This window comes from Aricia agestis, chromosome 22 (genome assembly GCF_905147365.1).
Source record: "Aricia agestis chromosome 22, ilAriAges1.1, whole genome shotgun sequence".
Classification (NCBI taxonomy): domain Eukaryota; kingdom Metazoa; phylum Arthropoda; class Insecta; order Lepidoptera; family Lycaenidae; genus Aricia; species Aricia agestis.
Genome location: NC_056427.1, coordinates 8174209 through 8192828, shown reverse-complemented (window position 1 = coordinate 8192828; position 18620 = coordinate 8174209). Strand labels below are relative to the sequence as shown.

Genomic DNA, 18620 nt, shown 5'->3' with positions numbered 1-18620 from the left:
GTAGAATAAGGGCCTGTTTCACCACTTCCTGACAAGGCTATCCACCACTTAACTTGACAGATGAAGTATTGAGAATCTGTCAAAAAAGCTGTAAATAGCCTATTCGGTACTTTATCAGAAAGTGGTGAAATAGGCCCTTAGAGAGATAAAACGTGCGGCCAATATTTCTCTTTGTCTACAATTCTGATTAGTCTATTCTGACAGACACGTCTGAGTTGCGAGACTAGAGGAAGAGAGATTCCTCTTGTGTACCCATTCACTTTGGCACAGTAAAACAACTCCTACGCTGGTCTGGTTTTGATAAAAGCAGTTACTGTCACCAAAAGCAGTAGGTGTTCTTCTTATTTTGCATATAAGGGGCATCCTATAAACAGCTTCCTAATCCTAATGGCAATCCATCAGATCATGGTCTTCAATCTTCTTCTGGACCTTCTTCTGAATTCAACCTATAGCAATTTCAAATTTTGTTCACAGAACATCTTTCGGGCTCTACGCGGTAGACTTTGAGGATCCTCAGAGAAGCCGCACCCCGAAGAAGTCAGCTTTTGTTTACAAGGAGGTGTTAAGGAGTAGAGTAATAGACCACCACTATGAACCAGCCAATAGAACCATGTGGATAGACGAGGGAAATTAGAAGACTTAAAGTAAAAGTAAACCATTGATATTGTGTTTTATAATATTTTGTTATGTTTTGTAAAAGAAGAAATGTTTTGTTGTTTTTTTTTGTTTGTTATTTAGTATAATTCAGCCCTTCAGCCTACGAATAATAAAAACTAAGGAAAAGTAACAACGTCGAAAACATGCTCCACAATACTTGTCAAAAAAGTGTACCTCAGGCTGCCACATTTGTACACATTTCAATACATTTGCAATACTCGTATTAAGGTGGCCTTGAGCGTACATGACAGATCAAAAGGAACCAAAGGACTATGCTCAAAAAAAACCCATAGTCGATTAAAATAATTTATGTGCAGCAAAGTAGAGCATAAATAGTAGATTGAAAATATGCAATTTTTTTTCTAAACCATAACCGAAACCGATAATTTGAAAAAATAAATCTGAGATATACGGTATGGCATCTCGAATCAACTAGTTATTTCCTTTGTTTTTGTGATCTTTCTCGTGAAATCGAAAATCGAAAATAAATAGATAAAAAAATGGGCCAAGTGCGAGTCGGACTCGCGCACGAAGGGTTCCGTACCGAAAGTAGGGAAAAATTGTTTTTTGTATGGGAGCCCCCCTTAATTATTTATTTTATTTTAATTTTGCGATTAAATATTAAAGTACACACATAATTAAGGTTTTCGTAAAAAAATTATGTGTCTACATACTATAGCCATTATAGATTAGGAACCGAAAAGGGCAAAAAATCACGTTTGTTGTATGGGAGCCTCCCTTGAATCTCAATTTTATTTAGTTTTTAGTATCTGTTGTTACAGTGGCATCAGATATACATAATCTGTGAAGATTTCAGAAGTTTAGCTATAGCGGTTCTTGAGTAAGAGCCTGGAGACAGACAGACTGACAGACATCGAAGTCTCAGTAATAGTGTCCCGTTTTTACCCTTTGGGTACGGAACCCTAAAAAAGTATGTCAAATATTATTAATTCGCCATCGTCCCACGCAAAAAATATACCATCCTCATCACTTTGATGAGTGGCAGTCTTCCACCGTGCGTTTTTTGCGTAACTTTCTGCTGCTCACTGTAAAACTCTGAAATAAACTGTCACTATATTTTCAATACGACCTGCAAACTATCAAAGGCCGGCAACGTACTTGCAGCTCTTCAAATGTTGCTAGTATCCATGGGCGACAGTATAGTTGCTTTCCATCAGGTGACCCGTTTACTCGTTAGCCCCTTTATTTTATATAAAAAAACGATGATATAACCGATATCGTGTACTTAATAATCCTAAAAAAACAGTACATATTGTATACAGATTATTTTCTATACCAACTAACATTCTAAACTGTCAGATATAAAAGTGATAAATATTTAAACATTAAATTCATAAATACATAATTACAACACTGTACATCTGTATTAAAAATGTTTTTACTACGTACTAATCGCCACACTTTCGTTTGTAGCATCGCGTTGTCGTCCTGAATATAGAATATAGATTCGGGACTGAATATAGATTCCTATAAGAAAAGTCAATTAGTTACGATCGTTTTTAAAGTACTCGGTGATTGTTTAATCCAAAAAGGACATTGTATTTGGGATACAGTATAAGTAGTCTACTATGCCACATATAGATGGTTTCAATCGATTACGGGTTTTTGGTCCATACATTTTTGGGCATTCACCTTTAAAACGGTCATAGTATAGGAGTTACGATTCCTTATTTTTTATTATTCGTAGCCTTCAGCCCTTCCTTCGCTGTCTTTAAAAAGCGACTAAAAGAGTACTACCTCAACTAAGAATCCGAAAACTCTTATTAAATATACATATGGAATGTATTTATTTATTTCTTTTACGTGAAAAAGCCATGCTTCGGCACGAATGGGCCGGCTCGACCAGAGAAATACCACGTTCTCACAGAAAACCGGCGTGAAACAGCGCTTGCGCTGTGTTTCGCCGAGTGAGTGAGCTTACCGGAGGCCCAATCCCCTACCCTATACCCTTCCCTACCCTCCCCTATTCCCTTCCCTTCCCTACCCTCCACTATTACCCTTTTCCCTATTTAAAGGCCGGCAACGCACCTGCAGCTCTTTTGATGTTGCGAATGTCCATGGGCGACGGTAGTTGCTTTCCATCGGGTGACCCGTTTGCTCGTTTGCCCCTTTATTACATAAAAAAAAAATATATTCAATTATAATAATATTACATTTTATACTGTGTATATTATAACATTATAACTATGTCATGTGTTTGTGTTATAATATAATTAGATTATTGTCATTTTTAATTGTATACAGTGTATTATTATGTAGATTTAGTACATAATTTATCTGTGCACGCCCTATCTGATATTATTTCCAATCACTGATATCCATTAGGACGGTTTTCAAGTTTAAGGAATATTAAAAAATCTAACATTTTTATCCCCTTAAAATATATGAATCAAGCGATAAATGTCAAATATACCTTATTTTATAATTTTGTACACTTCAACCAGAAATAAAGGAACTCCAACGGTGTTATTGTTTGATTACTGTAGGCTAATTTTATATATGCAATGTGCAAATTATTTATGAAAAAATTTCAACCGTATATTTATTAAACGTTTAAAAGCTATTGACTAAAAATATTAAGTACTCATGTCTATCAAGCGCCTTTTATAATGTAACAGTCCAGACGACAATAATAATTATTGTGGTTTGTTACATCATGAGCGTCCAAATATAACTATTTTAAACAACTTTGACGATAGAAGGTAACCTTGTTCTACACCTTGCTATATTTGTAATGTTGGTCTAGGGATCTAATGTGTGTCCGGCCCTATTGTAGCTATATTTATATAATTTTAATTAACTTTACAATAAAGGTTCGTTCGATACCTTGTTTTGTAAGAGCCGGATAAAGGAGTGGGATGTGGAATCGAAGGCTTTTGATGAATCATTTAGATGATATTTTATATGGATTCAAATGCCGCGCTGTATGTTTTTCTTAGCACTCAGTTTTAGGGGTTTTATAAACGAAAGATTGTTAAGAACAATAAATATTATCTAAGACCCCATGGCCGAAATCATTAACCACAACTTCGCTACAGTAAAATTTTGAATATCGCACGGAAACTGTACATTTTAACGTAATGCCATTTTATTTAAAGAATATGACTGATTTACTTTAATGGATACTATTTTGGTATACAGCTAAATTTTGAATATTGCACTGACACCCATTTTACCGTTGAGTCATTTCATTTCAGGGATATGACTGAGTTACTTTAATGAATACATTTTAGGTGTATGTTCTTTGCAATAAAGTGTTTTATATGAATACTAAAATTTCGTTTAGAATGATTATAAAAAAAAATACTACAGATGATAACATTCAGACGGTATCGAAGTGAACAAACTAAAAAAACAACGTAAAATTTCTTTAGCGGCGATAAGCGCTTGTTGGCATCGGTAAAACTTAAACTCGCGTAAGGACACGTTACCAAATTTTAAATTCGTATGACGTAATTGGTAGATCATTGGTCTACAGTGTATGAGAAATTTTCTTTTCTATTTTTGCTGCATTGTTTTAATAAATTCGAAAGAGTTTGTTAAAAAATACGCGACCAGGCGACTGCGAAGCGGGAGCGTCAAGTTGCGTCAAGTTGTCAAAATATGTTTTTTGAATCAAAACACACATTTGACAACTTGACGCAACTTGACGCTCCCGCTTCGCAGTCGCCTAGTCGCGTAGGTTTGGCCAGAAGCTTAATATCAAATTACTCTAGTCGTTAAACCACCGCATTTAAAAATTATTGCTTGAAAAAGAGCCGACTGCGATAGACATCAAAAAAGAAATTATATAATTTATACATGGGAGAGCCATGCTTCGGCACGAATGGGCCGGCTCGACCAGAGAAATACCACGTTCTCACAGAAAACCAGCGTGAAACAGCGCTTGCGCTGTGTTTCGCCGAGTGAGTGAGTTTACCGAAGGCCTAATCCCCTACCCTATTCCCTTCCCTAAGGGGAGGGAAGGAGGGAAGAGGGAATAGGGTAATAGGGGAGGGTAGGGCCTATCCCTACCCTCCCCTATTTTGTTTGCTCGTTTGCCGTTATTTAATTTAAAAAAATAGCGGAATCCTAAAAATGTAAATTTTTACTTCCAACTATTCATGTAGATACCATCGATTTTAAGTACCTAATTTACAAATTTAGGTATGCATCTACTAAGTTAACTTATTTAATGGACTAGTATAGTTTTTATGTATTTATAACCACTTAGTAACAGAGTTGGCTGCATAAGTACATAATCAGCTGTAGAAATGAAGATATTGATATTGAGGTATGTTTTTTGTGAAACTAAACTCCGATGCGCCAAAATTCGTTTATCACGCGGGAACCGTACATTTTTCCGGGATAAAAAGTATCCTATATCCATTTCCGGGACGCAAAGTATGTTTATACTGAATTTCAGCAAAATCGGTTCAGCGGTTTGGGCGTGAAGAGTTAACAGACAGACAGACACAATTTCTCATTTATAAAATTGTATCGGCCTTTTAAGAGGGAATAGGGTAGTATGATGACTAAAAATGACTAAAAATAATAAATGATGGATTGATCAAGCTTTCTTTTAGCATCATCACTCTGAGTTGCGCGTGCGCAGACCAACGTCGGTTTCCGAGGGAGTTCGAATTCGGCGCCGCCACCTCCGCCTACCAGATAGAGGGAGCATGGAACGTATCAGGTACTCCTACTGTCCTTACTATTCTTATAAATGCGAAAGTGTGTCTGTCTGTTACCTCTTCACGCCCAAACCGCTGGACCGATTTTGCTGGGTATGGGATACTTTGAGTCCCGGGAAAGGACATAGGATACTTTTGTATCTCGCTAAAATGTACGACTCCCGAGCGATACATTAATTCCCGCAACAGAGTGGCGGGCGTCATCTAGTATTTACATATCATTGTCCGTCTGTGAGTCACTTTAATAGTTATGTTTTGTTAAAACTGGATCTGAATATTATGTCCTTCCCCTGAGATTTAAAGTGTCTCCGTATCTTGTGTACTTAAAATCATATATTAGTTGATATTCTAAAAGGAAGATGTTTAATAACACAAATTGTCAAACCGTTCGGTCTGAAATCAGAAATAATAAATAAATAAATAAAGGTTTATTGAATTCCATACAATTGTGAGTTTCCAGAGTATAAAAAACATATATTTTAAAAAGTTTTCTGCATGTCAATTATTAAAAAACAAAAAAAATCTAGAAGCAAATCTAGTAAAAAAAAGCTTCTAGATTGCTTGCTTGCTTCTATAAACCAAAAATACATATTTCAAAACATACCCTAGTTGGCTACTCATGTGTATCTCAATAACAATCTTCAACAGGAAGAGGCGAGAGCGTCTGGGATCATCTGACACACTCATACTCTTTCTTAGTAGCTGACCAGAAAACTGGGGACATAACCACCGACTCCTACCACAACTACAAGAGAGACGTCGAAATGATGAGGGAACTGGGCTTGGATTCCTACAGATTCTCCATCTCCTGGCCAAGGATTTTGCCAGATGGTCTAACCACAGTCAACGAAGATGGCATCGCATTCTACAATAACTATATCGATGAAATGCTAAAATATGGAATAAAACCCATGGTGACGTTGTACCATTGGGATTTACCGCTTAAGCTTCGATGGTTAGGTGGTTTCGCCAATCCCAACTTCCCTGAATGGTTCGAGAGCTATGCAAGGATTGCTTTCGAGAATTTCGGTGACAGAGTGAAGTTTTGGACCACTTTTAATGAGCCTTCTCAAATATGTATCCCTGCTTTGAGTTTCCCCGAAATTAATGTGGCGGGTGTATATCAATGCGCGAAGAATATCGTGTTGGCTAACGCCAAGGCCTACCGTCTATATCATGATGAGTTCAGATCCCAGGGTGGCCAGTGTGGTATCACTATTGACGTCCAATGGTATGAGCCTCTGCAGGACACAGAAGAGAACAGACAAGCAACGGAACTCGTTCGTCAGTACCAGGTATTTTTTTTTATTGGCTCCTATTATATGGGACCTCTTGTTCCCCCTTCGAGGTAAAGGGACAAATGTTTTCATTGTTAAATTTTAACATTTGTGTTAATTTTTTAATATATAATTTTTTAATAGTTATTTACTTTAATTTTTAAGCTATACTCTATCTTACAATTTGTAAGTTTTTCTTTTTAGTGTAGTTTTTAATTTTTCTTTCTTCTATACATTTATGTTTTGTTTTACAAAAAGGTATTGCAGTTTATTTCTTAAATTACTTTGATGACATAGAAATTATACGTGGGAGAGCCATGCTTCGGCACGAATGGGCCGGCTCGACCGGATAAATACCACGTTCTCACAGAAAACCGGCGTGAAACAGCGCTTGCGCTGTGTTTCGCCGAGTGAGTGAGTTTACCGGAGGCCCAATCCCCTACCCTATTCCCTTTCTTACCCTCCCCTATTCCCTTCCCTTCCCTACCCTCCCCTATTACCCTATTCCCTCTTAAAAGGCCGGCAACGCACATGCAGCTCTTCTGATGCTGATGAAGTGTCCATGGGCGACGGAAGTTGCTTTCCATCAGGTGACCCGTTTGCTCGTTTGCCCCCTTATTTCAAAAAAATAAAAAATAAAAATTGTGTCTGAAAATGTTTTTATGCGTCATCAGTCATCAGGGTAAGCACGGATACAGGGTGACTCCAGTATTTTTTGGCATTACGGTGCACTGTGACATAGAAGAATGGTTTATAGTAGCATGGTGTCATGTAGGTATCAAAATACTCAATAATTTAGCATTAATTTGAATTATCTGAATTGCCCTAAAAACCGAAATCACCCTGATAAGCTATGAACATTGGAGATATTTTCAAAACATCGTTAAATGTTCTAGTGGGGCCTATATGCAAAGCCAATATTCTCCCAAGAAGGTGGATTCCCAAAGGAACTATCTGAAGTCATAGCCACGCAGAGTGCACAGTTGGGACTACCATCTCTTTTACTGGAATTTACTGATGAAGAGAGGGAATTCGTGAGAGGCACTGCTGACTTTTTCGGCGTCAACCATTACACTGGCAAGGTGGTAAATATTACGAAGTACGAGCATCCTTCGGGTGGAATAGAAACGCACATTGATTATAGCTATATGCCTCCTGATTGGCCACAATCAGCGACGAGTTGGTTACGTGTGAGTATATCCTTTAGCTAAGGCTTTTATCAGATGATTATGAAAGTTTTTGATGTAGCTTGTGACTTCAATCAAACAGGTTGGTTTGAAGATGAGTTTGAGTCTCAGGCCCTTCCCTGAGACAGCACTAATTGTCACCTAATTGTATGGTTTCTGCGCTGATTTCCAAGCCAATCTACGAGAAATCTAGACTAAATATCTCTCCACTTCTCTTTGCTTCTTCCAGCAAGCACCACACAGCCTCTTCAAAGTCCTGATCGACCTGCACAATAAATACAATGGGACTGTCTTCTACATCACCGAGAATGGCTGGTCAACTCTACCTGGAGTCATGGATGATGATGACAGGATTGCATACCATAGGACAGCTTTGGAAGATGTTTTGGACTGCCTCGACGCTGGAGTCAACATCAGGGGTTACATGGTCTGGAGCCTGATGGACAGTTTTGAATGGGACAACGGTTACACGTGAGTATCCATGAAGTATCCTTAGTCCACTTGACAAGGCTGTCAGGCCTTCTTACATACCTACAGCATGACAAGCAAAAAACCTACTAGACAGAGATAAGTATACATTGCACGTTTGCTTTCTGTCTTTCTAGCGAGTGGCCAATTTTACGTGGTAGGTTCTATTACACAGCTGAAAAATTCCCAAATTTGGTTAGTAAAAATATGTTAATCACCTGAATGTCTGAAAAGAAGATCCATGGATATGATGAGCATCTAAAAACTCCTGCGCCTGATCGCCAGATAGCCAGCCAAGCTTACATGTCACCTGTTGTATCATTTTGATTTTGTTCACAGAACATGCTTTGGTCTCTACGCGGTAGACTTTGAAGACCCTGAGAGAAGCCGTACTCCGAAGAAGTCAGCTTTTGTCTACAAGGAGGTGGTGAGGAGTAGAGTGGTAGACCACAACTACGAACCGGCCAATAGGACCATGTCGATAGATAAAGGACACTAGAAGACTTCATTTGATACCGCATTATAGTAATTTGATCGTGACCTTGAAATTTTACTTGATTTTTTAATATACCACCAGAATTTGCCAGAATTTTGACCATCTATATGAACATTATTAATGCAAAATTGTGTATTTCCGTTACTCCTTATTTTACGTGATTTAGATGAAATTTTGTTTTGAGATATTTCAAGTCCCGTGACAGGACTTAAGCTAGTTTTGTCGCGAAAACTGTATGGTTTTTTGTTATACTTATACACGTAGTCGCTAAATCCATAAAAATATTATAAATGCGAAAGTGTGTCTATCTGTCTGTTACCTCTTAACGCCCAATTTAGCTGAAATTCGGTATGGAGACACTTTGAGTCCCGGGAAAGGACATAGGTATCCCATATCCTTTCCCGGGACTCGAAAAAATGCACACAAGAGACAATCACAAGTAGACTTTGTTATTAGCTGAGTGCATACTTTTATTATTGAGAAGAAAGTATCGATATTAGTCTTCTATCGATATCAATAAACAAATTATCGATATCGACGGTCACTTCTCTAGTCAGGTAATTGTGGGGCCTCTGTGACAATTTTCGAGTGCGAGCGACCGATACCGGGTTTTACGGTCATTACGCGACTGCTCTATAGCTCATGCTCTCCTGGTAATTTTATGTGGTACTACATGACGACCGCAACCCTGTTGCGCCAAAATTCATTCAACCGTACATTTTTCTGACATAGAAATGACATGTCCTTTCAAGGGACTCAAAGTATCTCCATAATGAATTTCAGCAAAATTTGTTCAGCGGTTTGATGAAGAGGTAAATCGATAGACAAACAGACACACTTTCGCATTTATAATGTCAGTATGGATATCTTCTACTAGGTCTGCTAAATTCAGTGGCCTAGAGCGTCGCTTTTGACTTGAGTTGTGGGTTCGATTTCATGCATTTCTTGGCGGTTATGTTGAAAATCCACCTCTATGTGCATATTGCATACACTTGGGAACTAAAAAATTACTTTTGCATTACCATGTTTTAATAAAAACGGCCACCGTCACCGAAATCATTGTAAAATGAGGAATGTCTGGCGCTATGTAGCCGTAAGGTCTATCGTGTCAATTGTCGTGTTAAACAGCTGTCAAATGTCTGTCTGACACGACATTTGACACGAAAGACCCTCCTACATACCGCCAAACATCTCTCATTACAGTCTTAAAAAACTTTTCTCACAAACACTGTTTGTTTTGTTCGAAATTATTGTCTCTCCTCACTTTAAATGTATTACGCGGAGTGTCTTATAAATTATGTACCCCTGGTACCGCTCAATCTCCAAACTTCAAAGACTCGTCCTCAACAAGAATCGAATGACACAAATTATGAATAATGATGACATCATGTTGGCCATATTGGCTAAAGGGGTTTGGGTAATATTGGCGTCATTTTCAAATCTCGCGGCCACTCACCAAACCGGCATATTATGAAAGAACATATCAAGGGGAGTAAACTTTATTATGGGGGACATATAGCTAAACTATATCGGAGCCGAGATATTAAGCATTTTAAGTTCGTATTTTCAACTAAAAGTAAATTCAATCATAACATGAATATTCAGGAAAATACAATAAAACGGCGTTATTTATTAGTTTAAAGCTTTCCTCGATAAATGGTCTATCCAACACAAAAATATTTTTTCAAATCGAACAAGCAGTTCCTGAGATTAGCACTTTCAAACACACAAACACTTCAACTTAAGTAATAATATTAGTATACAGGGTATACTAATATTATTATAAGTGAATACTTCAGGGTGTGTACTGAGTACTGTGTATGAGTCCCGTGCTGACGTGGTGCGGAGGGGCGGGGAGTGTTGATGATGATTGATGTCCAGAAGGATGCGTGTTCTTGTCGGTGGTCACCAATTTAACGTTGTTAGTAGCGGCCGAAAAGGAAGATCTTCCGACCGAGCGAGATAGCATGCTCGGTTAGGCCGAAGCCCACTGACGTCATTTCAGACGTTGTATACCTTGCCGTTCTCCGAAACTTCGATAGCGCGATGCAGGAATGTTAGGCGAATTGTGGGTACCGCCACAGAGTTTACTGTGAAAGTAGTAGCGCTGAAAAATATATATTTTTTTCACTTTTGACGCCAGGGCGCGCAAATCACAAAAAAAAAATTTGTTGGTCTATCAGCCCTGCTCTTTTCAGAGTGAACTTTATACAAGGGACACTAATGTATACCCTAACTAAAGTATATCACTTATGTTACAACCTGTAGATATAGATACAAGAACAATTAATTATTCATCTCATCATTTATTTTTAATTTTAGTTATTCCTACATTTTAGAGAAGACTTAACCATTTAACATACAATCTTCGCGCCGCGCCGTCATTTAATGAGTTTTTTAACCGACTTCCAAAAAACGAGGAGGTTATAATATGTTCGGCTGTGGATATTTTTTTAAATATTTATTTTGCTTTTGCAAAAAAATGCAAATCCATTTTTTTCTCGAATTTTTTCGTATTTTTAAATGAAATCCAGGGAAGGTTTTAAAGTGACACGAAGTTCACCGGAACAGCTAGTCTATATATAAGAATGGATTTCCAATTGTGTTAGTAACGCTATAGCTCGATAACGGCTGAACCGATTCTGCTAATTTTAGTCTTAAAATAATCCCTGAAGTCCAGGGAAGGTTTTAAAGTGACACAAAGTTCACCGGGACAGCTAGTAAAAAATAAAAATGGATTTTCAAATGTGTTAGTCGCGCTAAAACACGAAAACGGCTGAACGGATTGGGCTGATTTTAGTCTTAAAATATTCGTAGAAGTCCAGGGAAGGTTTTAAAGTGACACGAAGTTCACCGGGACAGCTAGTATTCTATAAAACATTCCTGCAGCTGTACTTCTATAATGAGCCGGGAAGTAGATTAAAAGCTGGACTGAATATTCTGCCGAAAGCTGGTGACGTCGGGGATGAAATAAGGGGGCAAACGAGCAAACGGGTCACCTGATGGAAAGCAACTTCCGTCGCCCATGGACACTCGCAGCATCAGAAGAGCTGCAAGTGCGTTGCCGGCCTTTTAAGAGGTAATAGGGGAGGGTAGGGAAGGGAAGGGAATAGTTGAGGGTAGGGAAGGGAATAGGGTAGGGATTGGGCCTCCGGTAAACTCACTCACTCGGCGAAACACAGCGCAAGCGCTGTTTCACGCCGGTTTTCTGTGAGAACGTGGTATTTATCCGGTCGAGCCGGCCCATTCGTGCTACTTAGTATACTGCAAAATTCGTTAAATAGTGGAAATAATCGACATTATATTATGGGAGCCATATCCGAGAGTCATTTTACCTACAACACATTAATATAATACAAACAATAACAATAATTATAATTGCCTAATATTGCATCCGGCCCTTTGAAAATCACTGTCTAATGAAATATAGTCTCAAGTCTGGCTATATTTTAGTCGGACGAGAGTAAAACCCAGTGTGAAAATATGTATGAAAAATTATTCATATTTGACGCGGACGAAGTCGTGGGCAATAGTTAGTGAGAAATATATATCCAACAGATTAATATACTCTTTCTACGCCTGTATGTTAAGGATAGCTCCATAAAGTATCGTTAATTACTATTGATTTTGTGAACATAAGGTGCAAAATTAAATATACTAAAATAATCGTAGCTCAGCTCCGACATTACTTAGAACAATTTTTATTACTAATATATGTTTCTCTAATGTAGTGCTACAAAATAGTTATGGTTTTATCCCTGGCCGCTTATCTCGCGAACGACTGGAGCAATTTTTATGTTATTAGACACAGATAAGAAGTAGACCACGTGAAGGATCATAGGCTATCGATTTTTTAGTGGCTATATATTTTATACCCGTGCGACGCCGGGGCGGGTCGCTAGTATATGTTAATTACAGCGCGACCGCGATAAATCGCTTCTGCTTGTGATCGCGCGATGTAGCGGCCAAACCGCGCGTTTGCCCGCATGCATACAAAACAAAACTAAATTTAGGGAATTTGAAAGTGCTTTATTAAATGGTTTTCACCGTATGACGTGGGAGAGCCATGCTTCGGCACGAATGGGCCGGCTCGACCGGAGAAATACCACGGGCTCGCAGCGTGAAACAGCGCTTGCGCTGTGTTGTGTGTGTGAGTTTACCGGAGGCCCAATCCCCTACCCTTTTCTCTTCCCTACCCTCCCGTATTCCCTTCCCTGCCCTCCCCTATTACCCTATTCTCTCTTAAAAGGCCGGCAACGCACCTGCAGCTCTTCTGATGCTGCGAGTGTCCATGGGCAACGGAAATTGCTTTCCATCAGGTGACCCGTTTGCTCGTTTGCCCTCTTATTTCATAATAAAAAAAAAACCATTCACGGTCATAATAATTATATTTAATGCGCTTTGACCCATTGTGTGCAATGTCCCAGTTAATACAGTGTATGCACCTCGCATGTCCATACTAACATTGTAAATGCGAAAGTGTGTCTGTCTGTTATCTCTCCACACCCAAACCGCTGAACCGATTTTGCTGAAATTTGGTACGTAGCAAATTAGATTTTTTATTATATCAATCACATATTCAATACACATCCAGACCAGGGAACATTAAAAACTTTTAATTCCGTCGGCGGGATTCGAACCCGCGACCCCCGGCTTGAGCTGCCACATTTCCCCGAATCTTAAAATATTATCTTCGTACCAAGTATCATCTAAATCGTTTCAGCGGTTTTACAGCTTTTAAGCTGTCTAGTGTCTGTACACACTTTGCCATTTAAACGTGGAGAAACGGCATATTTTAGGCTTATCTAAAAATTACCAAAACATCTAAATATCCCAAAAAATATTCCACCTCACCTAAATCACACAGTGACCTCTAAACGCGTGAAAATATATAAGTAATACTAAAAAATATATAAATAAATATTCTTTATTGTGCACACATATTATAACAATTTAAAATAAAAGACATTTTTTTCAAAAATGCCTCCGGTAACGCAGATTAAACGCTACAAAGTTTTAATCTTGTTGACAGTTAGAATTAAAAGTCCGCCTTTCCTCCCTCCTCCCTATGGGCGTATGTCCACTGCCGCCATAAGCGGGACGTCAACGACATTTAAGCTACAATTACACATGCTTATTTCAAGCATGCTTTAACCGAGCAAATGTTGATTACGAGCATCTGTGGCTTATTTTGAGCATGCTCAAAATCGACAGGCGTGCTATTTTCGGGCGTGCTGCCATCCGCGCGGGTGGCGGGGTTTAAGCACCATGCTAGTAGTATCGATCAGTTTTTTGCTGCAGGAATACTATAATAAGCATGCTTAAGAGGGCGACTAACCCAAAAAATTAAACATCGTCCTTCTCTCTTCACACTCACGCCCGTCTTTCATACGCCAGGTGAAAAAGGACGACGCGGATTCATCGCCAAATTAGTTTCTTTCAAGAACTCGATAAATATACAACATTTTAAAAATCTGCTAGGTCGATCTCTCAATGATAGAATTGTATACAATGTGATAAAATATTAAATCAGTTCAATGCAGGGTTATGGCAATAAATGAAAAATTCGTGAAAATTAGATGCATCTTTGTGATTTTTTTCGATCAAGAAAATTTTAAGATTTCGTGTTTTTGCTCAAATCGAATTCTCGGAATTATAATGTAGTATCTAGTTTTGAAAAATGAAACAATTCGGGACTTATTTTCAAGTATAAAAATGAATTATAAAAACGACACTTTAGGGTTAGAAGCAAATGTATCGAGTTCGAACAAAGACTTCTATAATAGAATTCTTTGAGTTCGAATTGTGTAAAGAGAATATGTACCTTTATTCAAATAAAATGCCACTTTATGACCTAAGCTGTAGGTTACATTTTCTACCGACATTGGTCTAGCGATTGCCGCCGCTGCTTTGTAATGGTGTAGAGCAAAATGTACTCTATAGCCTAGGTCATAAAGTGGCATTTTATTTGTATTTTTGTCGGTGACGGAGACGTTGGACCAACGGCCTAGCGTAAAACGAGACATATTTCACAAAGTTCTAATCTAACCTCCTAAGAGTTTATGATAGGCTGGTAATTTATTTGAACCTTTTAGGAGCTACAGTCCAGTCGCGGAACAGAGAGAGGAAGAGAGAGAGAAAAGTATCTATAGAATAAAATACAAGGTAAAAGGTAAACGGTTGCAGGATAAAAAGAAATTCGTCCAAAAGCTTTGTCCACACTGTGCCTTTTTCTGTTCGTCAAGGCATAGCATGCGTTATAGCGCAGTCAACAGCGAACGTGAGGTATGCCCGCGACGCATGCCCTCTGACCGTATCCAAAACTTCAAAAATGACAATATTGGGTTGCGTTCCTTGACGCATTCAATTATTGAACGCGCCAATATGAAAGTTGATGACGAAAATTGAAGATGAAAATATTGATATGAACCTATAATTGATTGCTTTATTCTCATCATATATTACAGAGAAAACATAGTTTCCATCAAAGGGATAGAGAGAAACTCGTTCATCGACCTATATAGCTACTTGTTTCTTTCGCTCAACTTATATTGCTATCGTGTTTTTATGAACTTTGTATGCGTAAGATATGAACAGCCATACATTACCGAATGTCAAACAACAGAAAACGCATTCGTCGATATATAGCGCGCAATGTACCACGCACGCGTTTCTATGTTTTATGTTCTCATTTTGCAGCGTATACATTGCCGGATGTGATACAGCGGAAGGCGCAGTTGTCGGTACAACGCGCGCAATGTACGCGCCATAACGCACGGGAAATACGTTGTAAATAATATGAGCGCTGACCGCGTACAGCATATTGTTGTAAGACAATAATAATATTTCAAAAAATACGTGTGGCACTCTGGGACTGCCGCGGTAAAGCTTTGCATAACTTTTTTTTTCATCTTATGCAATTTTAATTTGCATACGTCTAGTCCCACGCACACAAAGACCGTCTGGCAACGCCGCACCGTCGTCGTCGGAGTGGTGATGTTAGGTTTTTTCGTTACGGAATTTCTTGATTATTATTTGGTCGCCGCGCTCAAAGGCCACCATAAATGGTAAAGCTTTAAATTGCTCTATCAACGTCGCTACTTTTACATTGAACTCTATCAACACAAGAGACACAAACACACCCTAAGTATTATCACTTAGTTTTGTTACACTCTGTAATCATGTGTCCAGATTAAGAAAACATAGGCACTATAAATAAAATTGTTTTATTTCTGAATGAAACAAATATTTTCAGAAAGTCTACCTGTTGCCTACCACCGGTTCGGGAACTAACTCGGCGAAAAGAACCGGCGTAAGAAACTTGTTCGGGGCCCACTTTTACCAAAGAAGTGGTAATAATTCTTATTTTTAACAATACTTAAGTATTACCATTCAGTTTTATTACATCCATAGCTGACCTATTAGTGCCGAAGCATCGATAAAACGTTAAAACATGTAACTCATTTAACAATATTGAGATGAACCCTGCGGCGATCTCGCCTAAACCTTTCCACCCTTAATGTGCCTTAAGGGCATTAGTATGTAGATTTAAATTCAAAATTCAGGACGAAAGGGGATGAAATGGATAACTAAAGTTTTAGATAGAATGTTAGGGTATGAAAATACTAAACGACGCCCGCAACTCCGTTGCGCCAAACATTGTTTATCGCGCAGGACGGAGGATGAAAAGTATCATAATATATTCTTTTCCAGGACTCAAAGTATCTCCTTACCAAATTTCAGCTTAATCGGTTCAGCGGTTTGGGCATAAAGAGGTAACAGACAGACACACCCACTTTCACATTTATACTATTAATAAAAATCATCTTAGAATGGATGGGCTATCACATATATTTTCCCCTGTAATTTGAACAAACCTTGTAACTTACCGACTACTATTACTTTATCAAAGTCTAGCAAACACATCAAACTATAGATAAAATACATATTTTTTATCTATGTATATAAATAAAAAATTAATCCAAATATCCCTTGAAACTAACGTTTGCTAAAAGGTATCGAGATACTTTGAGTCCCGGAGAAGGACATAGGATACATTTTATCCCGGAAAATGTACGGTTCCCGCGTGATAAACTAAAGTTATAGATTTTCGCCTGAACTATTCAATCTATTTTGATGAAATTTGGTATGGAGATACTAATAATTTTAATCTATTTTTTTCTTAATTATACCAATTCGAATTAAATAACCATCGTTAAGACAGGACAACGTCTGTCGGGTCAGCTAGTTTCAAATAATTTTCCCGTAGAACTAATAAGTTCTACGGGAAAATTCTATTGAATCAGCCGTTACTTTGCGGAAATCTATAGCTTAAAGTTAAGTTTTTTAATTTTAATTTTTCCCGTTTCAAAGCAAACTTATGCAAAAAAACGAACTTTTTCAAATTGTCAATTACCCATTCCATCCACTTGCGTCTCTAATTCAGTCGAATTTCGGTCCAAATCGAGCGCAAAATTTGCTTTAACCCCAATAAGACTTGTATTGGAATTTTGCGCATATTTCAATAAAATTATTGAAATTTCGCGAAGGGTTTAAAATATGCACGATTTTAATGCTGTTATAACAAAATCCTTTTTTGGTGTAGTGGTTAAGGTGACGCCGCGTTAAAGTAAAAAAACGTATTGGATATGTTTTAGATTGCTTGTTTTCTATGAGAGAAGCAATGGAACAGCAAAAAGTGGAAAGGGCGTAAGCGACAAAATGGATTTTGTCGCGTAATTTAAAAACCATAAATATATTTCGTATAAGCTATGGACAAATTGAAGTGTATGCTTGAACCAATCTATGTACAAATTTTGGAAGCTTAAATCACTCTCCTCTGTTGGCAAAATTAGAATCCCTTTTTTACAGAGCTCTTTTTGATTCATTATTCTGTGTTATAACAGTTGACCAATCGTGTGCCATTGGTAATTCAAAGACAAAGACATGATGAATACTGACAATGAACTTCAATTTCTTAGCTTCAGTCATTGCTGAGAAAAATCGATATCGCTACAGCCAAATTATCAAGGCGTTGCCTTAAGAGCGTGGTTTTTAACTCGGAGGTCGTGGGTTCGATTCCCGCTTTATATCTTTTAACATAAAAGCAAATAACTTAGCACCCAGCATACAACATAATATTATGTAAAAAAAAAACTACAGTAATATGGAATCTAAGGCAGTACCTACAAAATTCAATTCTTGATATTCATAATTACCGGAGTTATCAAAGGAGAACCGACGGACAGACAGAGCAATAATACAAAGATTCAATAGTTACGGAACCCTAAAAAGATGGCAACACATTTTTCTAGTCACCAACAAACGCACACACTTAAATCTCTAAGAAAATCTTCTTTACACAACGGAATAATCCTGAAACAAATAAAAATATCTTCGTAGAAAGAGAAAGACATAACTAACCATAAGTGCGAGGGAGACGCAACGAATAGTGTTGGCAACGCTCGATAAACGCTTTTCGATAAATACTTATCGAAACCATCGACAGATAGTCGGATATTTATCAGGTGTTAAATTTACCGAAGTTCTTTATTGTTATCTCTTCGACTCAGAGATATATTGCAGGAATGAGGCTCTGATTTTTATTTTTAAAGTTATAGCGTTTTTATAGTAAAATTTCACAGAGTTTATTTGTTGAAATATTACTCTGATTGGCAATTTTGTTTAAAAATGTTCAGTATTGGCTTTTTCGATATAAAGTTTATTTTTTAATGTTATTCGGTTTGCTTTTTAAAATTACTACCGCTTTATATTATTTATTTACTTAAAAATATTTATAAATACACAGTATATAGATACATATTGTATATTGACTATATAA

General features: G+C 37.7%; 2 protein-coding genes across 3 annotated transcripts in view; one reads left to right on the top strand and one right to left on the bottom strand.

The window, feature by feature from the left end:
- LOC121738194 overlaps window positions 1-18620 on the bottom strand; it is a 444621-nt gene that overhangs the window by 124528 nt on the left and 301473 nt on the right. The window lies entirely within an intron of this gene.
- LOC121738215 (myrosinase 1-like) lies at window positions 4932-8782 on the top strand. The gene is made up of 6 exons (XM_042130165.1): window positions 4932-4951; window positions 5244-5353; window positions 6000-6646; window positions 7525-7818; window positions 8045-8286; window positions 8623-8782. The coding sequence occupies exons 1-6, from the start codon at window positions 4932-4934 to the stop codon at window positions 8780-8782; spliced, it is 1473 nt and encodes a 490-aa protein (XP_041986099.1).

Coding starts and splice junctions, on each gene's coding strand:
- LOC121738215 (XM_042130165.1), top strand. CDS start 4,932: ATGAAGATATTGATATTGAG. Junction 4,952..5,243: donor ATGAAGATATTGATATTGAG/GTATGTTTTTTG, acceptor GCTTTCTTTTAG/CATCATCACTCTGAGTTGCG. Junction 6,647..7,524: donor AACTCGTTCGTCAGTACCAG/GTATTTTTTTTT, acceptor TAAATGTTCTAG/TGGGGCCTATATGCAAAGCC.